At 40.5% G+C, this 24,210-nt stretch overlaps 1 protein-coding gene and 1 long non-coding RNA gene across 18 annotated transcripts; one reads left to right on the forward strand and one right to left on the reverse strand.

Moving 5' to 3' along the window:
* Positions 1–3,850: 3,850 nt before the first annotated feature.
* Positions 3,851–23,911, reverse strand: LOC125747168 (BTB/POZ domain-containing protein KCTD6-like). Of its 16 annotated transcripts, none has more exons than XM_049022055.1 (4): positions 7,534–7,629; positions 7,163–7,298; positions 6,891–7,002; positions 3,851–5,957 (listed from the first exon to the last, which is right to left on the reverse strand). In XM_049022055.1, the coding sequence occupies exons 3-4, from the start codon at positions 6,921–6,923 to the stop codon at positions 5,271–5,273; spliced, it is 720 nt and encodes a 239-aa protein (XP_048878012.1). In that variant the 5' UTR covers positions 6,924–7,002; positions 7,163–7,298; positions 7,534–7,629; the 3' UTR covers positions 3,851–5,270. The 16 variants fall into 16 exon arrangements, with proteins under 16 accessions (XP_048878012.1, XP_048878015.1, XP_048878010.1 ...); XM_049022049.1 differs by lacking the exons at positions 7,163–7,298; positions 7,534–7,629 and adding exons at positions 13,402–14,325; positions 23,906–23,911 and having other exon boundaries at positions 5,818–5,957; positions 6,891–6,997; XM_049022051.1 differs by lacking the exons at positions 7,163–7,298; positions 7,534–7,629 and adding exons at positions 13,402–13,857; positions 23,579–23,897 and having other exon boundaries at positions 5,818–5,957; positions 6,891–6,997.
* On the forward strand, positions 10,771–12,260 carry LOC125747181 (uncharacterized). 2 transcript variants are annotated; one of them, XR_007399233.1, is made up of 2 exons: positions 10,771–10,840; positions 11,599–12,260. It is a non-coding gene; the product is annotated as an uncharacterized LOC125747181 (long non-coding RNA). The 2 variants fall into 2 exon arrangements; XR_007399232.1 differs by lacking the exon at positions 10,771–10,840 and adding an exon at positions 11,224–11,513.
* Positions 23,912–24,210: the final 299 nt, after the last annotated feature.

The following is a 24,210-nucleotide window of genomic DNA, read 5'->3' on the forward strand; positions in this document are numbered from 1 at the left end:
CGCTTTGTAACTTGTCTGGCGCTGCATATTGCCCCAGGTTGGTGGCATTGCCCAGCAGTGCTTTTTGAAACTGACAACTAAAGAAGCTAAAATTATACAGTCAGATTTAAGGAAGAGTTTTATTTTAAGGATAGGATCTTATTTAGATTTTTTTTTTAAATTTAGAGCCATGACACCTGTTAAAATAAATGTGACACATGAAATGCACCAAAGACGACTTGCTTCTTCAATTATACACACATAAGAGAGATAAAGCATTTCATTCCCCAACTTCTCTCATGTGATGGCGGTCTCAGAAAGCAGCAACACACATTAGGATTATCAAAGATTTCTTCACCTGCTTCAATAAAAGTTTAAATTTCTCTGAAAACACATGAATCAGCATTTTGCAATGTGTGTACATGTAATCAGTCAGTATTAAATAAATAGGCATGTTGTTTCTGACTGGAATGGTCCACCTCATAGTTTAATAATACTTTTGGAAATGCCAACTTCTTAAATCATTTTTAACTGGATTATTTCAGATGATGATTTCACCATTAGTACCTATTGGCTGCTGAGCAACACTTAGCACCTGGTTGGCTGCCTCATCAGTTCACATCATACCTGACCTGAGTGCTCAGACACACGATAGTAGCAGAATTTCCAGTTTCTGTAGCATAAACGCTTCAGCAGCTATCAGACCCATCATTCCATTTCAACAGTGAAATAATTATCTGATTACAAAGCTCCCAGTCAGGCATTTTCAGGGTCACACCACATCTTTCAGATTCCCCCATCTCCAAATGCCCCATTCACAAGTAGATTTTAACCAGCAATATTCCGGTTTTATTTCCTGATGCGCAAAAGCAACTTATCCCTGTTTGGTAATTCCCACTTAACGCTCAGGTCTTCAGACCACATCTGCAGAACTGACCACCCTCCTTAGGTGTGTCTGGAGATATTGTATCTCACCAATTTCTCTTTCTTCTTAGCTGTTCTCCACACGGCATGGTATTTAAAATTTACGCTTTCTTTACTGGAACCAGCGCCTGATTATTACCCATTTTGAAACAAATTTTGCACGGTGGGAGAGGGCTGCTGGATATTTTTATCTTCACAGAAGGTGCAGACTGTCAGAGGCAGGGATATTACAGCTGACATTCTCATAAAACTGACCCCCAAATCTTTTTTTATCACCTTTTTGGGGGGTAGGCTGGAATACGTGGCATCACTCTCACATGTGACATCCTGAGTCTATTTTGCCATACCCTCAAACACCTGTTGCTCATTAATCATTTTGACACTTCCAGAATAACACTACTCTCTTTCCTAGGCTACTGGTAGACTGTTAAATGTACCCTTAAGTATCCTTTTAATTGTACTGTTAAGTATCCTTTTAATTGTACTGTTAAGTGTCCTTTTAAGTGTACTGTTAAGTGTACTGTTAAGTGTACTTTTAAGTGTACTTTTTAGTGTACTGTTAAGTGTCCTTTTAAGTGTACTGTTAAGTGTCCTTTTAAGTGTACTGTTAAGTGTCCTTTTAAGTGTACTGTTAAGTGTAATTTTAAGTGCACTTTTTAGTGTACTATCAAGTGTCCTTTTAAGTGTACTGTCAAGTGTACTTTTTAGTGTACTGTTAAGTGTACTTTTAAGTGTACTGTTAAGTGCCCTTTTAAGTGTACTGTTAAGTGTCCTTTTAAGTGTACTTTTAAGTGTACTTTTAAGTGTACTGTTAAGTGTACTTTTTTGTGTACTGTTAAGTGTCCTTTTAAGTGTACATTTTAGTGTACTGTTAAGTGTCCTTTTAAGTGTACTGTTAAGTGTCCTTTTTAGTATACTGTTAAGTGTCCTTTTAAGTGTAATTTTAAGTGTACAGTTAAGTGTCCTTTTAAGTGTACTGTTAAGTGTCCTTTTAAGTGTACTGTTAAGTGTACTTTTTAGTGTACTGTTAAGTGTACTGTTAAGTGTACTTTTAAGTGTACAGTTAAGTGTCCTTTTAAGTGTACTGTTAAGTGTACTTTTTAGTGTACTGTTAAGTGTACTTTTAAGTGTACTGTTAAGTGTACTTTTTAGTGTACTGTTAAGTGTACTTTTAAGTGTACTGTTAAGTGTCCTTTTAAGTGTACTGTTAAGTGTACTTTTAAGTGTACTGTTCAGGGACCCCCAGACAATCCATGCTTTTTCTCCCTCCCAGCTCCTTATTGAGCAAAAACGTGGACTGTATGCAGGGAGCAAAAACGTGACCTGTACGCAGGGAGCAAAAATGTGGACTGGTTGCAGGGAGCAAAAATGTGGATTGTCTAGGAGCCTTTGAGGACTGGATTGGGAAACAATGGCTTTGAGGGTGCAAAGGAGTGAGTGAGAAAAAAAAATCAAAAGAAATAACTCTGGTTTCATTCCATGACATTAGTTATTTACACTAGTTTTAACATTTCACAATTTTTCATGTGAAAGAGATATTACTAGCTAGATAGCAGCCCTGTAGTACCAAAATGTTTTTAACATAAACTGATAAAATTAGTTTTCTGCCACTCTACGAGGGCAAAAAGAATCTGACCTAGGCCATCAGAACACCCAGGACATGAATGGAAGCACATGAGTGTGGAAGACAGAAAGCTTCCAAACATTGCAGCCTCCTAAAATACCGGGAAAGGCAATAGCTGTTAGCTAAGTGCAATCGTACAGGAAGCACCACATTCTTGGAAATTTTGAATCACATAAGCTTTCCAGTTCATTCTATATCACGTGATCATCTCACAACATCGTATCTAGCAGTAATAATCACACCACTACCCCAGGAGTTTCATACCCATTCATACATCGAACAACCCTCACATGACTGTCATGTGATCAAAAGGATTTAGGGAATAAACTCCCTCCATAAACTGATGAAGCTGCTGAGATGAGTGGTGAGACAGACTGAAGCTCAATCATTTGCTTTTGACTTGCAGGTAAAGCTTTATAAACCCATAATATGATGCAAATTTGTAAGTATTTTGTCTCATAACTAGTTTTATACCACTTTTTACAATACCCTTCTCTGCTATTATTTGGAATGGCTGGATGTCCTTGTATACCTTTAACAAATACAACCATAACACTGAAACCATCATCTATTTAACCAATTTATTGCTTATTCCTGCTCATTTGCATAATCTTTCCTATCTAATGAGGCGCTTAACTGTATTTTTTGACAATAAAGTCTTGTGTCCATGACTAGACTTCATTGTCTTCTATCTTAATGTCATGTTTATATTATATTCTATTTTTTCTCTATTTATATTCTACTTTTTATCAATGAGATCGATATTTCATCTGTGTGTGATCCAAGAATCATACAGCTAAAGATGACAATAAAGATACATTGACTCTCCTTGCTGAACATAATGTAACTAAAAATGCATGGAAATCTGTTCAACTGATGCACAGTTCCATACCTTGCCTATACTAACTTAAATTACCTTATACATCCTAAAACTGGGGAAATGCACTAAGGCGCACAGCTATCCTTATTAGTTTACAGGTGAAGTGTACCTGTCCCAGTTTATAAGTACATTTTTAAAAAAAGGTCAAAATTGTCATGTATTACACTGTATATTCTTTGTCAGAAATAGAACATTTTGTGACCATGTGTTGAAAGAGCAGCATAGAAGATGGATGGAGGAATGAAAAAGGAGGATTACTGAATTTAAAACACCCTGAAAATCCACGTCAAAGAAGTTGTTTTGATCACAACAGAAAGACTTAAAACCTCAAAGAAGCCAGTTGTGAGGCATTTATAGAGTCAAGCTATTCCATCCCCAAGCTTTCAACTGAAATCAAAAGAGTTGTGAACAAAGACACTGCAGAGACAAGAGTCCCATTTATTACACAGACGCTAATTATCTGATTGTGATTCTCCGAAGTTCCAGAGCAGAGGAACAAATTTGCATTGTACGAATCAGGTCATGGTATCAGCTTATGTACGTACTGTGCCCTTCTGATTTAATGTAATTCAGCAAGTGAGAACAGAAGCAGACTGGGGTAAATGTGCTGGACAAACACAGTATTCCAAAATTGCAAACAGCTAAAACAGAGGTGAGTACTGGGAAACAAAATGGTTTTACTCAATACAAACACTTCAGCACTGGGAAGGGTTATGTGTACAGACACTCCCCGGATTACCATAATCCATCTTAAGATATTTCAACTTTATGATTCATTTTCTAATTCCATTCCATTTTTCACTTTCAATACATTATTCAACACTTTATTATAAAATAGTCTTTGTGATAACGATTTTGCTCAACTGTAGGCTAATGTAAGTGTTCTAAGCATGTTTAAGGAAGGCTAGGCTTTGATGTTTGTTAGGTTATGCATACTATTACAACCATACAATCATACAATGTTTCACACTAAAACATTACTGTTATTTTGGAAAATGGGTTGAGGCATGTGCTTGACATCGGTTATGAAGAGTGAGTGAAAGAATCCAGCTCAATTCTGCAGGTCCAAAACGTAGCATTTTAAAGCATACACACAATCAGTATATGCGCATGCTTGAAAACAAGGAAGTTTCCGTTATATTTCTATTAACATGAAATTCCAAAATTACCCCTTAGACCAGTGTTTCCCAACCCAGTCCTCAGGGAACCCCGGACAGTCCACATTTTTGCTTCCTGTCAGCTCCCAGCGCAACTGTACCAGGTATTCAGTGCTCCAGATTGGCTGGGAGGGAGCAAAAACGTGGACTGCCCGGGACTCCCCGAGGACTGGGTTAGGAAACACCGCTTTAGACAAATACAAATGCAGTGTGTCGCTCAGTGGCCTTCATTTACTTAGCAGATACTCTTTATCCAAAGTGACATACATTTCTGAGGAAGCAGAATCAGCCAGTTCCTACAGCAGTGGGGGTTAAGGGCCGTGCTCATGGGCTGCTGATCACATCCTATCCTGCCGAGCCACACATGCGGATCTGTAATCACATCTGGAAGTCTTGAGTTCAAGTCCTGTGGCCAGATGAGTAATCATATCACCTCTAGGTCACTGATGAAGGCCCATAACCCTAACCACTCCAGTGACTGTCTGACCCTGATCCTAACTCGTAATCATTTTGGACAAAAGTTTCTGCTAAATGTAAACTTCAGCATGCACTTTAGCAAAAAATACAAACACTCCTGCTTATATGCTTTGTTCTTGTTTATTGTACAACACTCATGTTTGAAGAAGCTCGTGTCCTTACACTGCTAATATCACATGGCTTATCTTGTCTAGTCAATGACAACATTTTAAATGGCGATGTTGGCACGTCAATCCTCGACCTTGCGAGCCAACCTGCAGAAGGTCCAGTGGTGCTCCACAGTGTTCTCGTTGTCCCGCTCACTCATGTGGTGCACACGTGTGTTTCTGATGCTGAAGCCCTGTTTGCTGATGTACTCTACAAGGTGAACCCTCAGGGACACCTCCTGATGATAATCACAAGGTCCAAAAGTGAAGGACACCTGAAAGTCTCTGGTGTCCATCATGTGCTTGTTCCACTTGGTGAAGCTGTTGGAGATGCCTTCGAGCAGGGAGTGGACCTTGGTGGTTATGGTGAGCTGGGTGATTATCACGGCGACTGGGTTGGAGTACTTCGAGAGCTTTCGGGTGCTGGACAGCTCCACCACTTGCTCAAACGTGTCCAAAGGATGGAGAGGCTTTGTGTCGTTCAGGCACCGAATGAGAGGCTCGATTTGATAGAAGTCGGCCTCCTTACGCAAGAGCTCATTCTCCTTGAAGTCGTGTGGCAGCGTGAGCTCGGAGGTTCGGAGGAAGTTCAGTATGTAGCGGAAAAGCGGACCATCGCGGTCTATGAAGTAATTGCCTTGAGAATCCCGAGCCGATGGCAAGTCCCCAGAGAACATGGCACCCAGCATGGAGTCTGGGTATCGCTGTAGCGTGGACAAGGAGGTGGTGTAGAGGTGCCCGCCGACATTCAGAGTGACCGGATCTGTCATCTATACACAGGCAAACATGCATTGGCGACATCACAGGCAAGTTACCAAGGAAACAACATCGCACTAACAATTAATGCACAAAACCAGTTTGCAAGCACTGCTAAGTGCTGGGGGCTGTTTCACGAATTTTAGGGGGCATTTTCTCTCCCAAAATCCCTCATTACTAAATGCAAGTCATCCTTATAGTCATGAAACCTTGCCTAGATGCTTCAAGTGTTTGTAATATTCAGGCTAGTGGCTACATCTTGAAGAGGAACCTCAGAACAGGGGTGTCAACTGCAGTCCTGGGGGGCCGGAGCCCTGTACAGCTTGGTTCTCTCCCTGCTCCACCACAAATGATTCAGACTCAAGAGCTGTGTGGTGATTAGCACAAGGAGTTGAATCAGGTGTGTTAAATGAGGGGAAACCCAAAGATGTGCAGGGCTCCGCCCCCCCAGGAGTGGAATTTGACACCCCTGGCTTAGAATTTTAAGTCTATATTATGGTATATAGATCAGACATGAAAATACCAAAACGTAGATGAATTCTGACTGGATTGTATCAATTTAGGTAAGTTTGTTGATTTTTTCTGTTTTTGTTTTAAAAGACTTTCTGTTATACACTGGTCTTCTGAATTATCTAATCATTTTATTGTGCAAGTAAACTTGAGAGTGACAGTACCCAATTTATGTGGTAACTAAATTCCAGTCTTTCCATGAGATGAAAATTCCATACGTTTCTTTTTTTTTTGCATTTAGCTTAGATACCATGCATTTATTTTGCATTATGTAGTCTGTAAATATTCCCTAAGATATGCACCAATAAACCTGTCTCACTGTAAAATGATCCACTCTTATCTACCAGTTACAGTAATAGTTACTGCTGGCCAGATTAATTAATGTTGGTATCATACGGTCACGTGGTGTCTCCCCGAATCCCATTCCCGTCACTGACCATGTATCCCCGATCTCCATTGTCCATTTTCATCAGTTTGGTGGCCCCATAAAGTGAGGCTGATTACTTGCTTTCTTCTTGCTCCTGTTTATTCCTTTTGATATCACCTGTGCTAAAGACAAACAAAATCAAATATGTATCATTTATAGTCGAGTATCGCTGCGATTTGAAGGTCATTACTGATACGGACAAAAGCAACTACAAATAAACTAGATTGCAAACCGATTGCTACATAGACCTCGGTATCAGTAGAGATTTTTAAAGTTACTTACGTAGTACTTTATTACAGCATTTCACAAGGTGATATAATTAAGGAGTCCTACACGTATTCAGTTCATCGTTCACCTCTTGCTCCATAACTAGCAATAATGTTTCTACTCATTTGTAATATCGGGAACCCGCATGGCTCTATTAAATATAAATAGCAAGTTACAGTATCTCACACAGGACACTGGTCCACACAGACAGAGCAGATGATGCAGGAGGAAGACGCATGTCAGCAGTATGAATGAGAAGCGCACAGAGCTAACAAACAGGCTAGCGCGCAGTTAGCAGGCTAACCATGCAATCCCTCTACCACTAACACGCCCCAGCTGAAGCTCGCCGTCTCATGATCAGTATGGTCGCTCTTTTTTATTGTTACCTTCGCGTCTCTTTGTTAAATGTAGGGGAATAAATGCAGGCCGCCTCCCACTCTCGCTTACGGAGCTTCCCCAGCTGTCCCACCCCAACGGGAAGCTGCATGACAGACAAACTCCGCCTGCTTCCCTGCACGAATATGAATATGCAATGAACCCTAAACGGCCATGACGTCTGACCAGTGGTAGTCTAAAAAAACGCCAAAGTAACTTATTCTCTATTTATGATAAAAACTGGATAATATGTATACAGTCTATCCAGTCTATGACATGTTGTCCGACTGGACCCGGTAGACAAGGATTTACCCATCACTTTGTTGTATATAAATAAACATCTTAAACTTGGAAAAAAGGAAAAATACATTTCTAATGCACTAAGCAAATTATACTTGAGATGAGCATTTTTAGGGGTGTCAAAGTGGCTGCCTCACACCTCTAGGACCTGGGTTCAATCTCGGCCAGGGCTCCGTGTGTGGAGTTTGCATATTCTCCCCATGTTGTCGTGGGGTTTCCTCTGGGGAGTCAGCTCCCCCCCCCAGTTCAAAAACAGGTTGAGGTTAATTGGAATTACCACATTACTTATAGGCATGCATGTGTGAGGGTACCATGTGACCCTGAATAAGATAAGCACTTTCAGAAAATGGATGGATGAATGGACAGACATAATTCCTCCTGATGGTCTTTACAATCACTTCGTGAAATATGTTCTCAGTATGAAATGTGTATTTTTCTTTGCCATGCCTCTACTAGACTAAATGAAAACATATCTTATCTCCAACCATGTGGAATACGCTATATGGACATTCTGTGTACATTCTTAGTTCTTATCCTTTAAATGCAATAGACCCAAGTGGTGGTTTTAAAATATTTGTCGCTAAATAAACACCCAAATATCATTACATTAAAAATAGACTTACAGATGCAACCACCTCAATTTTCCCCTCCCAGCCGGCTGCCTGCCGGTTGCCTGCCAAAAGCCAGCCAAAGGGACTAACCCCCCCTCCTTCTGGGGGTGTGCCTAAATTCTTGTCTAAACCCGCCCATTTATTCACTTGCAGGGTGTTACCATGAGATGGTGCTTTCTTTACAAAAACACATTTTAGTTGTGGTCACAAGTTTACATACAGAAATACAACACGTATCAATCAGAATCTTTTGGTTGCCATTAGCAAGCCTCTGGCATAATTCTGGCTAAATGTTTGACCACTCTTATTTGCAGAATTTCTAGTTCATTTACACTAGTTGGGTTCCGGGCACGGACCTGGCTTTTCAGCATAACCCACAACTGTTTTGAAGCTTGGCATCCTGATCAGGAGTGACAATTTATATAAAAATTTATATACGACCATAAGAAATTTATAAACAAGAGGAGGCCATTCAGCCCATCAAGCTCATTTGAGGAGAACTTTAATAGCTCAGCAACTAATAGCTAAGTAATTTGTTGCTCTAATATTCATTTTTTGTTTTGTATTATTCCTGTAATATAATGTGATTGCACATTTTATACATCAACGTTTAATCTGTTGCTTGCTATAAACTGTAAAAAGGCTAGTATTGTGTGTTTTCTTACAGTTTTTTTCAATTGCTAAGACAGTACCATAGATTCTACTCTGTCTCTTCACATACATGATCCATCCATGGCATTGCTCTGGAGAAATATCTTGGCATACAGCATTCATTGTTTGATCTTGTGTCAATTAACATAATATGTTTGTTTTATGTGTTTTTTACAATCTATTTTAGAAAGGGTCTTGATAGTAATTTAGCAAAATGACATATTTCAGTTTTGACTGTTTTACTAGCAGTTTTAGGGTCAGTATGTACTTATGTGCAAAATGGCCTCTGAAAATGTAATGTTGTGAGACAGGAATCTATGATTTTTGAAGCATTTAGTTATTGATTGCATTTTGTATGAAAGCAAAGCAAAATGCTTAACAGTTTAGCCCACATAAGCTAATGTCGTGGTGACTGTATGAAGAGTTTTGAGAAAGCAACTTCAGTATTGCAGTATCTGTCTTGGCAATTAAAAAAAATTGTAAAATTCACACTGCCTTTCCAAACTGATTGGTGTGAGGAGCAGTGACAGACATCCCAGACTGATGGGCCATTGACAGTGTGCAAAGGTCTGGTGACTCCAGAGTCACTTCATAGTTGTAACACTTTAGTAATCAAACCTCATACAATTCTTTGAATGTCTCATTCACCTTTGTGTAACCAGCCCCTATGTCTATAAGCTTCAGAGCTCAAAAGTCTTGGCTAGAAATGTCTATGTGATTTTTTTTTACAATTTTTCAGCACCACTGAAAATAGGTTTTTGAAAAGTGTATGTTTAAAGTAGATATTAACAAAATAGAATAATCACATTCAAAATTATCTCAGATTATTGGTGCTGAGTTTGTGCTGAATAAAATCATTTGTAGCACTTTGGGATAAATGTTGTTTAGATAAGTGAAATATGTAAGTTTTTCTGAATTGCCGAAATATTAAAACTGAATGCCAGCCATTTTTTTGTGAGTTTAGCTTGAATTTTAGGGTTTGTGCTTACTTTGTTTAGGCCTGTAATTAGTCTGTTACACATATCTTGGGTCACTCTCCTCTCCCAAAATAATTCTATTGCTTGGACACACTGCTGTTTTGTACCTGGCTTGGCTTCCTTGCAGATGAAGTATTTCATCATGTGCCAAACAAGCTCAATGGGCTTCAAGTCTGTTTAATTTTCATATACCACACTGTCCCTCATTGCTTGACAATATCAATCTTATTACTTTGTTTAGGTCTGTAATTATTATACTGCACACATCATGGGTCCGCCTCATCTCCACAAGGTGAAATAAAATACAAAATTCTAATTTCATCAATAAACTGACTAAAAACACATTTAGTTTTAGGCCATCTTTGCCTCACAACAGAATCAATTTCTTAAATTTCACAGGCCATTTATTGCAGTATAGTCAGTTTATTAATGAAATTGGAATTTTGTCTAAATATAAGAAAATTACACTTGCTTGGATTTTCATTTCTTGTAGTGAGGTTAAGATACCTGAAATCAGATATTGTACCTGATTTCAGGTAAGTCACTGCAGCTTTCATAATCACTGCTCTCCCTGGTGGATGGATAAATCATTGCAAGTACTTTACACACAGAGAGGCAAGGGGCGGATCATGGCGGCCCACTTGTTCATTACATCATAGTGGGGGATCTCATTACAGTCAAGGTCCCACCCAGAACCCAGCAGGGGCCAGCCAAGGATCAGCCAAGGACCAGCCAAGGTCCCTTCATGGAAACTGGGGAAAATTCAAGCGGCTACATCTGTATGTGTTTTTAAATTACAAAGATTATTTTATTTAAAAATAGTATTTAGCACGATTTGGTTTATTACAGTTTAATAATAGTTTATAATTATGACATGTTATAATGTATTTTAAAATTATTATAATCGTATTTTTAAATAATTTGTACTTAAAAAAGTATGCGGTACATTGGGAGGAGCTTAAATTTGGCTCCGCTTATGACGACGGGAGGGGGAGCGTATCCCTTATTCTGATTGGTCGAGGGGTTATCTCCATATATCATACATTGCCGATAGGGGGCCATATGGTTTGGGTGACATGGGTTGCAGTTAAACTTATAAATAAAATAAAAATACATTACATGTATTTATTTGTGTTAATTTTAATTACGTTTTTAAGGAATAATAAAACATATGGCAGGATCAATGCAAGCTAGCGCATACACGTCCAGCGGGGTCCGTCTGGCCGCAGACACGGGCTGTTAGGACTAGGCACAAGCGCCACGGCGTATTTTAAAAGAATGTGGGGATCTGAACGGGCTGGTAGGAGTAGTTGCGCGGCACTGATAATTACACTATATTGGCAACCACTTTTGCCAGGTCATATGACCTATAACCCAGGAAGTTATAAAAGGCTGCCAAGATGGAATCTCATTCTCTTGCTGCTGTTTTTTTTTTTTACAACTGGTCGTGGGGTGGGTTCTTCTTCCCTGTGGGTAAGGAAAGGAGGAGAGGGTTTGTTTGAGAACTTGAATGTTTGTTTAATTTTAATTTTACCAGGGTGACTGCTAGCAGCATGTAACTCTTCATGGAGGACGCGGAGGCGATTGCAATTTTATCATTTGACGTGATCCCCTACGGGCTGCTGGGCTACAGACACCGAGGCTCTGGTAACATGGGTTATACTGTGGGATTTAAAAGGGTCTGTGTTTCTTTGTTGATTGTTTCTTTGTACCTGTAGCATTGGAACGCTTCCTCTTGGTGTTGCGAGGACATTTAGCATTCCTGCAAAGGACCAGACTAGCCACTGTTTTAGGCTTATTTGATTGGCTTTTGGTTTTCTTTTATTAGTGCCCTGGTTGTTGATATGGGCTAAGTTGTAAGTGTAATTTTAGTATTGTAATTTGGGCGGTGGACGTCGGCCGCTACCCTCTTATGTTTGTACAACGGGATCTTTCTGTACAAGGCCGGATCCGCACAGGCTTTTGCTCTCTGCTGTTGGGGTGCCACACTGAGCGGACACTGTACTGTTGTGTGTAATGTTTGTCGTATTGTATGCTGTGTGGTGTTTTGCTGTTTTCTTTGTCACCAGGTGCCTCCTGAGCTGCGCGTGCCGATCTGACCTTACTATCTGGAGGATAGTCAGCCGCCCCGCCCCCCCAGCAACCTTCTTTGTCTGATTTTTAGATATTTGTAATAAAGTGGATTGGATTTTATTTTTATATGCCCCTTTGTTGTTGTCCCTTTGCGGGGAGGGTTCGAACTTGCAGAAGGAACATTAGGGGTTCCTCCTGCCCTTATCAGGAGGTAGCGTAGTCAGAGCATTGTGGGTATTCTTTGCTTTGGGCACCACAAGAAAGCACCGGAGTGTGTTAAAGAAACTCTAGCGGTATTAAAAAAAAGAATCAAGTTAACCCAGTTAATTCTTCTTTAAATAAATTAACGCAAGATTGTTGGCTCTTTAAAGAAAATACTGTGGCTCAACGCGCATGCGCTACATGAGAGCGAGCCAGAGAGGAGCGCGCGTGCGCTCATTTAAACAAGAATTAACCGTTATACCTTGATTCTTGTTGAAATGGTTAAAGCGTTTTACTTATTCGCATTGGCAGAAAAGTGCCAGCCCGTTTCAAAATGGCGACACCAGCCTATTTCAAATAAACGTTACGGTTATAGAGGTTTAAGTAATGAAGCACTTTTCTGCCAATGTGAATAAATTACTTAAACCCCTATAACCATAACGTGTTTTTATTTGAAATAGGCGCTCCGCTGGTGTCTCCATTTTGAAACGGGCTTATTTCGACCGCGTTCACAGACCTGCCGGTTATAACCAAACTCTGGGACTCGCTTGTTTCGCCTTTTGGCCTATTTCTTCTAAAAGTTTGCTGTTCAAATGCTTTCTTCAACCTAACACTGATAAATACCGCTAAAGTTTTTCTTAAACATTTTGGTGCTTTCTTTTAAAATACGCCGTGGCGCTTGTGCCTACTCCTAACACATGGCTGCGACCGGACGGGTTCCCGCTGGACGTGTCTTACATTCATCCCGTTATGCTTTATTCCTTAACGTAATTAAAAATACAACAAATACATGTAATGTATTTTCATTCTATTAAAGTTTAAAGGCAACCCTTATCACCCAAATCATATGGCCCCCTATCGGCAACACGTAATAGACATTTGGAATATTCCTGACATTTCACATCTACTCATTCAATTGAAAACACCTGTGTCTTCATTTTTAATGCTTTATTTATAAGTATTTACAAGTATTTACATGTTTAAGTAGTACTGATAGAACATATTGACTATGTTCAGTCTTATACTACACTACACACTACACTTCTTCCATCATTTTCTCCCTTGCCTTGTACTCATCCTCCAATCCCTTGCACTCCTCCTCCATTGCCTTGCACTTCTCCGCCATTGCTTTGCACTCCTCTGCCATTGCCTTGCACTCTTCCGCCATTGCCTTGTTCTCCTCCTCCTCCATTGTGAAAGTCAAAGCCTTGCTCTCCTCCTCCATTGCTCTGTACCACTTATCCAATCCCTTGAACTCCTCCTCCATTGCCTTGAACTCCTCCTCCATCACCTTGTACTCCTCCTCCTCCATTGCCTTGCTCTCCTCCTCCTCCATTGCTTTGCACTTCTCCGCCATTGCTTTGCACTCCTCTGTCATTGCCTTGCACTCCTCCGCCATTGCCTTGTTCTCCTCCTCCTCCATTGTGAAAGTCAAAGCCTTGCTCTCCTCCTCCATTGCCCTGTACCACTTATCCAATCCCTTGAACTCCTCCTCCATTGCCTTGAACTCCTCCTCCATCACCTTGTACTCCTCCTCCTCCATTGCCTTGTACTCCTCCTCCTCCATTGGCTTGCTCTCCTCCTCCTCCATTGCTTTGCACTTCTCCGCCATTGCCTTGCACTCCTCTGCCATTGCCTTGCACTCCTCTGCCATTGCCTTGTTCTCCTCCTCCTCCATTGTGAAAGTCAAAACCTTGCTCTCCTCCTCCACCATTGCCCTGTACTCCTCCTCCAATCCCTTGAACTCCTCCTCCATTGCCTTGAACTCCTCCTCCATCACCTTGTACTCCTCCTCCTCCATTGCCTTGCTCTCCTCCTCCTCCAATCCCTTGCTCTCCTCCTCCTCCATTGCCTTGAACTCCTCCTCCATCACCTTGTACTCCTCCTCCTCCATTATGAAAGTCAAAGCCTTGCTCTCCTCCTCCTCCACCACCATTGCCTGGCTCTCCACTACCACCACTGCCTGGCTCTCCTCCTCCACCACCACTGCCTGGCTCTCCTCCTCCTCCACCACCACTGCCTGGCTCTCCTCCTCCATTGCCTTTTTTCCTTTTCCTTTATTTGTGAAAAACTTCTTTAGCCAGGATTTTATTTTTCCTCCTTTGGCCTTCCTTTTTCTTTCCTCCTTCATTTCTGTATCTTCCCCAGGGTCATTTGGTGCCGCTGGCGGCCTAATGCAGTTCAGAATACACCACTTCATGTTAAGATGCAGCAAGGTCAATGTCTGATTTCTTTTGAAGTGGTGTTAGTGCCTACAGCTCAATTTATACCTTCAGAATGATGACATCAGAGTTGTCACGGTAACATTCTGTTCTAGAATTCTATTTGAAAAACAACTGTAGGTGCCATATTTGGTCAGTGGTTCAAATTTTTTTTAATTCTTTGCATTTTTAATATGCTTCATTCAGCTCATATTCTGCAGCATATATTGTATGAATTTCCATATTTACCTTAATTAGTTTACGCGCAGATAATATTCTGTACTTGCAAACAATGCAGAAACCTACCAAACATTGCCGGGCCGTTCCTGTGTTCACAGAGCGTTGTGAGCTTTACTTTACTCAGGAGGAGGACAGGCTCACATTTTCTGACCGTGGCCATGCTGTGCTATATTGTGAAAGGTGCTGAACTTAGTGATGAGACAGTTAATACCCAGATTCTGATCCTCAAAGTGTGGTCCAGCGACTTCAAGCTGGGAACCGGGGCTTGCTAAGTTTATACAATATCACGTGACCGATGACTTCCGATTCATCCTGAGGCGTAAGAGACTTCGAATCCTGTTGGCTCTTCAAAACTTTTATATAAGTGAGATGATTCTATAATTAGCAATGGTAGTGGAGGCCAGTTTTTAACCAAAGAACCACCTAAAGCCAGCCAAAGGGACTGACTCCCCTCCTTCTGGGGGTGTGCCTAAATTCTCATCTAAACCCGCCCATTTATTCACTTGCGGGGTGTTACCATGAGATGGCGCTTTCTTTACAAAAACACATTTTAGTTGTGGTCACAAGTTTACATACACAAGTACAGCGGGTATCAACCAGAATCTTTTGGTAGCCATTAGCAAGCCTCTCAGAATTTCTAGTTCATTTAAATTAGTTGGGTTCCTGGCACGGACCTGGCTTTTCAGCATAACCCACAACTGTTTTGAAGCTTGGAATCCTGATCAGGAATCAAGAAATTTACAAATGAGAGGAGGCCATTCGGCCCATCAAGTTCGTTTGAGGAGAACTTAACTAATAGCTCAGCAACTAACAGCTAACTAATTTGTTGTTCTAATATTCATTTATAGTTTTGTATTATTCCTGTAATATAATGTGATTGCACATTTTATACATCAACGTTTAATCTGTTGCATGTTATAAACTGTGAAAAGGCTAGTATTGTGTGTTTTCTTACAGTTTTTTTTCAATTGCTAAGACTGTCTCTTCACATACATGGTCCATCCTTGGCATTGCTCTGGAGAAATATCTTGGCATACAGCATTCATTGTTTGATCTTGTGTCAATTAACATAATTTGTTTATTTTATGTGTGTTTTACAATCTATTTTAGAAAGGGTCTTGATAGTAATTTAGTAAAATGATATATTTCAGTTTTGACTGTTTTACTAGCAGTTTAGGGTCAGTATGTACTTATGTGCAAAATGGCCTCTAAAAAATTAATTGAAGAAAAACTTTTGAAGAATTTAGTTATTGATTGCATTTTGTATGAAAGCAAAGCAAAATGCTTAACAGTTTAGCCCACATAAGCTAATGTTGTGGTGACTGTATGAAAAGTTTGGAGAAAGCAACTTCAGTATTGCAGTATCTGTCTTAGCAATTGAAAAAAACTGTAAAATTCACACTGCCTTTCCAAACTGATTAGTGTGAGGATCAGTGACAGACATTCCAGACTGATGGGCCATTGACAGTATGCAAAGGTGTGGTGACTCCAAAGTCACTTCAAAGTTGTAGCACCACTGAAAATAGGTTTTTGAATAGTTTATGTTGAACTAGAACCAAGGCTGCACAAATTTGCACGGGCCTTCAGCTCCGTTGTCCTCCTGCCTCTGTTGTGCAAGCACACTGTGAACCCTGGCACATTTGCATTTACTCAGACTGCTAGCTCAAATCCAAGGCAGCCCAAACCTATGTTTGTGAAATGAAAACCTTCACAAAAGCCTGCCATATACAGTACTGTGCAAAAGTTTTAGAAAATGATGTTTTGATTATCCTCGTGTTGGTGTAAAACTATGATATTATGCCTGTCAAAGTGTGTCAGCTTAGCCATTTCAGAACCTCTGCTAAAATCATCCTGGTATTTGCAGCGACCGTCCAGTGCAGCCATGTATTTTTTGACTTGGCCACTAGCACACCCCATACAGCTAGTCAATCTGTCACTGACTTTTTAAACCAATATTGTTCCATATTTCCATAGTCTGCAGCACTTCTCTGCACTTACTGCACTTCTCTGTTGCTCATGCAGCAAAAGACAATGGAGACAGAGAGGAACACTGCTTCAGTGTTTGTTGCTGTTGTGCCAGGACCAGTACACCAATATTTTGTGCAGTGGAGTTACAATACCTGATTTCAGGTATCTCACCTGACTTCACCAGGTGAATAGGAGCTGAATTTCAACGTCAAGGTACAAATGGGTCACAAAGAGGATTCTTTCTTTCCGTGAATCTGGATTAGCAGTTGCACAACATTTTACTGTAATATGCCTCTCGTTTGTTTATTTTTTGGCTTTGTTCTTTACAGTAACTTTTCTGGAGTACTGAATACGGCAAACATGACTGATAACTAATATGTAACAACTGTACAGTATACAAATATTTTTGGTAGACGACCATACTTTTTTTTATTATAGTCTTACAGTTTCTACTTTGCATGCCAACAACTATTTTGAGTGGTAGTGTTTTCATTTCTTTGTGACTTTAGCTAGAATTTTAGGGTTTGTGCTTAGTGGATTGGTTAAAGGAGAGGAGATTTTAGGAAATGTTTAGCAATTCAGAAAAACTGTAAAATGCTACGGCATGTCAGACTACTTTGAAAGTGGGTGAGAGGCCTCAGACTCCATAGGGTCACAGTAAATACTTATTATGCTATGTTTCTTTTATGTTCCTCTTTTTGAGTCTGGTACTATGACAAAAAATTCCCAATCTATCTATTGAGTGCTACTTTATCATTACATCCTCTTTGTGCAATGTAGTGATGTAAAGTGCTGTCAGCAAAACAGCATGATGCTACCACCACCCTGCTTGACCATTGGTTCAGTCTTCTTAGGTTAAGAAAGCAACCTCACCTTGATCCCCTGCAAACATATCTCTTTTCATTGTGGCCAAGCAGAGAAGTTAATGACACATTCACACGTCATTGTGACTGCCCCCCATCCCCACCCCGTGAATATGCAGCCATCAGCAGCCTTTCAGACTGTTAGTCAGACAGAACACACTAAGGAATGTGTCTGTTTTGTTCAAGCACAGTACAGAACCATATGTTTTTTTATTTTTCATTTTCCACTCTGTCCACCTTTATTCTCCACAATCAGCCGTATTACTTTGTTTAGGCCTGTAATTAGTCTGTTACACACATCTTGGGTCACTCTCCTCTCCCAACATAACTCTTGCTTGGGCACGCTGCTGCTTTGTATCTGGCTTGGCCTCCTTGCAGATGAAGTATTTCATAATGTGCCAAACAAGCTTGGAATCTGTTTAATTTTCATATACCACACTGTCCCTCATTGCTTGACAATATCAATCTTATTACTTTGTTTAGGTCTGTAATTATACTGCATACATCGTGGGTCCGCCTCATCTCCAAATGGTGAAATAAAATACAAAATTCTAATTTCATCAATAAACTGACTAAAACACATTTAGGCCATCTTTGCCTCACAACAGAAGCAATTTCTTAAATTCCACAGGCCATTTATTGCAGTGTAGTCAGTTTATTAATGAAATTGGAATTTTATCTAAATATAAGAAAATTATACTTGCTTAGATTTTCATTTTTTTGTAGTGAAGTTGATACCTGAATCTACCTGATTTCAGGTAAGTCACTTCAGCTTTCATAATCACTGCTCCCCCTGGTGGATGGATAAATCATTGCAAGTACTTTACACACAGAGAGGTAAGGGGCGGATCATGCCGACCCCCTTGTTCATTACATCATAGTGGGGGATCTCATTACAGTCAAGGTCCCACCCAGAACCCAGCAGGGGCCAGCCAAGGACCAGCCAAGGACCAGCCAAGGTCCCTTCATGGAAACTGGGGAAAATTCAAGCGGCTACATCTGTATGTGTTTTTAAATTACAAAGATTATTTTATTTAAAAATAGTATTTAGCACGATTTGGTTTATTACAGTTTAATAATAGTTTATAATTATGACATGTTATAATGTATTTTAAAATTATTATAATCGTATTTTTAAATAATTTGTACTTAAAAAAGTATGCGGTACATTGGGAGGAGCTTAAATTTGGCTCCGCTTATGACGACGGGAGGGGGAGCGTATCCCTTATTCTGATTGGTCGAGGGGTTATCTCCATATATCATACATTGCCGATAGGGGGCCATATGGTTTGGGTGACATGGGTTGCAGTTAAACTTATAAATAAAATAAAAATACATTACATGTATTTATTTGTGTTAATTTTAATTACGTTTTTAAGGAATAATAAAACATATGGCAGGATCAATGCAAGCTAGCGCATACACGTCCAGCGGGGTCCGTCTGGCCGCAGACAAGGGCTGTTAGGACTAGGCACAAGCGCCACGGCGTATTTTAAAAGAATGTGGGGATCTGAACGGGCTGGTAGGAGTAGTTGCGCGGCACTGATAATTACACTATATTGGCAACCACTTTTGCCAGGTCATATGACCTATAACCCAGGAAGTTATAAAAGGCTGCCAAGATGGAATCTCATTCTCTTGCTGCTGTTTTTTTTTACAACTGGTCGTGGGGTGGGTTCTTCTTCCCTGTGGGTAAGGAAAGGAGGAGAGGGTTTGTTTGAGAACTTGAATGTTTGTTTAATTTAAATTTTACCAGGGTGACTGCTAGCAGCATGTAACTCTTCATGGAGGACGCGGAGGCGATTGCAATTTTATCATTTGACGTGATCCCCTACGGGCTGCTGGGCTACAGACACCGAGGCTCTGGTAACATGGGTTATACTGTGGGATTTAAAAGGGTCTGTGTTTCTTTGTTGATTGTTTCTTTGTACCTGTAGCATTGGAACGCTTCCTCTTGGTGTTGCGAGGACATTTAGCATTCCTGCAAAGGACCAGACTAGCCACTGTTTTAGGCTTATTTGATTGGCTTTTGGTTTTCTTTTATTAGTGCCCTGGTTGTTGATATGGGCTAAGTTGTAAGTGTAATTTTAGTATTGTAATTTGGGCGGTGGACGTCGGCCGCTACCCTCTTATGTTTGTACAACGGGATCTTTCTGTACAAGGCCGGATCCGCACAGGCTTTTGCTCTCTGCTGTTGGGGTGCCACACTGAGCGGACACTGTACTGTTGTGTGTAATGTTTGTCGTATTGTATGCTGTGTGGTGTTTTGCTGTTTTCTTTGTCACCAGGTGCCTCCTGAGCTGCGCGTGCCGATCTGACCTTACTATCTGGAGGATAGTCAGCCGCCCCGCCCCCCCAGCAACCTTCTTTGTCTGATTTTTAAATATTTGTAATAAAGTGGATTGGATTTTATTTTTATATGCCCCTTTGTTGTTGTCCCTTTGCGGGGAGGGTTCGAACTTGCAGAAGGAACATTAGGGGTTCCTCTATGGAGTAAGATCGCTGTCAAAAATAACTCGTAATAATGTACGTCAAATGTACGCTTCACAAGCGTAAATTACGCTTGCGCTTCTGAAAAATACGCTTGCTTCTGAAATTTACGCTTGCGCTTCCGAAAATTACGCTTGCTTCTGAAATTTACGCTTGCGCTTCTGAAAATTACGCTTGCTTCTGAAATTTACGCTTGCGCTTCTGAAAATTACGAGTGGCTTCTCAAGCGTGAACAACCTGTCAAAAACCGTCATTGGACGTACAAGGCATTCTCTATCGAGGAAGAAACAATCGATTTTTGTTACTGTATACGCATGTGCCAGAAAGATGGAGAACCAACCAAACGCGCCGAATTCACAGTTATTTCTATTAGTTTACTTGTTGTTGCACAACACTTTTTCTCGGTGTACAGAATGTAAAAATATTAAGGTAAAGAATGTTATACTTTATTCATAGTAATTATAGTTGGTTATTATTTATTATGCAGAAGTATGTCACTGCTGCTGTCCAGTAATGTGTCAGGCTAAGTTGTTAATAGTCTCATGTATATGAGATGGACATTTAAGTACACACTGTTATTTTCTGATAAATAATAAACAGTGTACTGTAGCTATGGCTAACAATTAATTTTGTTTTCATAAGAATAAGATTTTTCATACAGCTTAGGGTTCAGTAAGCACAAACCACTTCACGGGCATGTAGTAGTTATTAAGTTTTGTTGATATTTGCTTTGAAAATTATTTGTTATTTGCTTTAACAGGTATCATTGGTGACACAAGTGCTGGACAGACTCAGACACAGTATAATTTCCATTTTAAATCAACCACAACAGGATTTGGACTACTTCTTGTATGTCATAAATCAGGAAATGTTTATATTGACATCTGCTTCAACAGTTTTTGATATTCCGTTTGAAATTATAAATACTTTGTCTGACCTTCAAATAAAGCTGCAGAGAAGCCTTGCACAGGAGGACTTTGTTGCCTTTGTAAGGCAAGGGTGTGAGGGTCGTGGTCGTCCAAATTTTGTGTTTTCAAGTGAACTGCTTGGATTGCTAACTGATATGCCACTCTCAGTGGCTTGTATTGCAAATATATTAGGTGTTAGTGAGGCAACCATCTTTAGACGTATGAGGGAATTGGGCTTGTCAACCAGGTCTACAAGCAGAAGGACACAGAGTTCAGTGGAGTCGTGTCAAAGAAAGCCTGCACAGAGTTGACGCTTCTGGAATTTTGGAAAGGATGACTCAACTTTCACCAAAAATCACCAGCATGACCAAAGTTCACCAAATTTTGTGCTGTATTAATAATTTCAGCTAAATGAATCTACAAACAAAAATAAAGATTAATTTAAAAAAACACATGCATACAACACAACATAAAAAGTTTAATACATGTCATAGACATTCCAGGTCTCTGTATACTATGCAAAATACACATTTCTGCAATGACAGAAATTAAGACAGTAATAACACATTATAAATAATAACCAACTATAATTACTATGAATAAAGTATAACATTCTTTACCTTAATATTTTTACATTCTGTTCACCGAGAAAAAGTGTTGTGCAACAACAAGTAAACTAATAGAAATAGCTGTGAATTCGGCGCGTTTGGTTGGTTCTCCATCTTTCTGGCACATGCGTATACAATAACAAAAATCGATTGTTTCTTCCTCGATAGAGAATGCCTTATATGTCCAATGATTTTTTTTTTTGGTTTTTGACAGGTTGTTCACGCTTGAGAAACCACTCGTAATTTTCAGAAGCGCAAGCGTAAATTTCAGAAGCAAGCGTAATTTTCAGAAGCGCAAGCGTAAATTTCAGAAGCAAGCGTAATTTTCGGAAGCGCAAGCGTAAATTTCAGAAGCAAGCGTATTTTTCAGAAGTGCAAGCGTAATTTACGCTTGTGAAGCGTACATTTGACGTACATTATTACGAGTTATTTTTGACAGCGATCTTACTCCATATTCCTCCTGCCCTTATCAGGAGGTAGCGTAGTCAGAGCATTGTGGGTATTCTTTGCTTTGGGCACCACAAGAAAGCACCGGAGTGTGTTAAAGAAACTCTAGCGGTATTAAAAAAAAGAATCAAGTTAACCCAGTTAATTCTTCTTTAAATAAATTAACGCAAGATTGTTGGCTCTTTAAAGAAAATACTGTGGCTCAACGCGCATGCGCTACATGAGAGCGAGCCAGAGAGGAGCGCGCGTGCGCTCATTTAAACAAGAATTAACCGTTATACCTTGATTCTTGTTGAAATGGTTAAAGCGTTTTACTTATTCGCATTGGCAGAAAAGTGCCAGCCCGTTTCAAAATGGCGACACCAGCCTATTTCAAATAAACGTTACGGTTATAGAGGTTTAAGTAATGAAGCACTTTTCTGCCAATGTGAATAAATTACTTAAACCCCTATAACCATAACGTGTTTTTATTTGAAATAGGCGCTCCGCTGGTGTCTCCATTTTGAAACGGGCTTATTTCGACCGCGTTCACAGACCTGCCGGTTATAACCAAACTCTGGGACTCGCTTGTTTCGCCTTTTGGCCTATTTCTTCTAAAAGTTTGCTGTTCAAATGCTTTCTTCAACCTAACACTGATAAATACCGCTAAAGTTTTTCTTAAACATTTTGGTGCTTTCTTTTAAAATACGCCGTGGCGCTTGTGCCTACTCCTAACACATGGCTGCGACCGGACGGGTTCCCGCTGGACGTGTGTCTTACATTCATCCCGTTATGCTTTATTCCTTAACGTAATTAAAAATACAACAAATACATGTAATGTATTTTCATTCTATTAAAGTTTAAAGGCAACCCTTATCACCCAAATCATATGGCCCCCTATCGGCAACACGTAATAGACATTTGGAATATTCCTGACATTTCACATCTACTCATTCAATTGAAAACACCTGTGTCTTCATTTTTAATGCTTTATTTATAAGTATTTACAAGTATTTACATGTTTAAGTAGTACTGATAGAACATATTGACTATGTTCAGTCTTATACTACACTACACTTCTTCCATCATTTTCTCCCTTGCCTTGTACTCATCCTCCTCCATTGCCTTGCACTTCTCCGCCATTGCTTTGCACTCCTCTGCCATTGCCTTGCACTCTTCCGCCATTGCCTTGTTCTCCTCCTCCTCCTCCATTGTGAAAGTCAAAGCCTTGCTCTCCTCCTCCATTGCCCTGTACCACTTATCCAATCCCTTGAACTCCTCCTCCATTGCCTTGAACTCCTCCTCCATCACCTTGTACTCCTCCTCCTCCATTGCCTTGCTCTCCTCTTCCTCCATTGCTTTGCACTTCTCCGCCATTGCTTTGCACTCCTCTGCCATTGCCTTGCACTCCTCTGCCATTGCCTTGTTCTCCTCCTCCTCCATTGTGAAAGTCAAAGCCTTGCTCTCCTCCATTGCCCTGTACCACTTATCCAATCCCTTGAACTCCTCCTCCATTGCCTTGAACTCCTCCTCCATCACCTTGTACTCCTCCTCCTCCATTGCCTTGTACTCCTCCTCCTCCATTGCCTTGCTCTCCTCCTCCTCCATTGCTTTGCACTTCTCCGCCATTGCTTTGCACTCCTCTGCCATTGCCTTGCACTCCTCTGCCATTGCCTTGTTCTCCTCCTCCTCCATTGTGAAAGTCAAAGCCTTGCTCTCCTCCTCCTCCATTGCCTTGCTCTCCTCCACCATTGCCCTGTACTCCTCCTCCAATCCCTTGAACTCCTCCTCCATTGCCTTGAACTCCTCCTCCATCACCTTGTACTCCTCCTCCTCCATTGCCTTGCTCTCCTCCTCCTCCAATACCTTGCTCTCCTCCTCCTCCATTGCCTTGAACTCCTCCTCCATCACCTTGTACTCCTCCTCCTCCATTATGAAAGTCAAAGCCTTGCTCTCCTCCTCCACCACCACTGCCTGGCTCTCCTCCTCCTCCACCACCACTGCCTGGCTCTCCTCCTCCATTGCCTTTTTTCCTTTTCCTTTATTTGTGAAAAACTTCTTTAGCCAGGATTTTATTTTTCCTCCTTTGGCCTTCCTTTTTCTTTCCTCCTTCATTTCTGTATCTTCCCCAGGGTCATTTGGTGCCGCTGGCGGCCTAATGCAGTTCAGAA

The sequence above is a fragment of the Brienomyrus brachyistius genome, chromosome 8, assembly GCF_023856365.1.
Source record: "Brienomyrus brachyistius isolate T26 chromosome 8, BBRACH_0.4, whole genome shotgun sequence".
NCBI lineage: Eukaryota > Metazoa > Chordata > Actinopteri > Osteoglossiformes > Mormyridae > Brienomyrus > Brienomyrus brachyistius.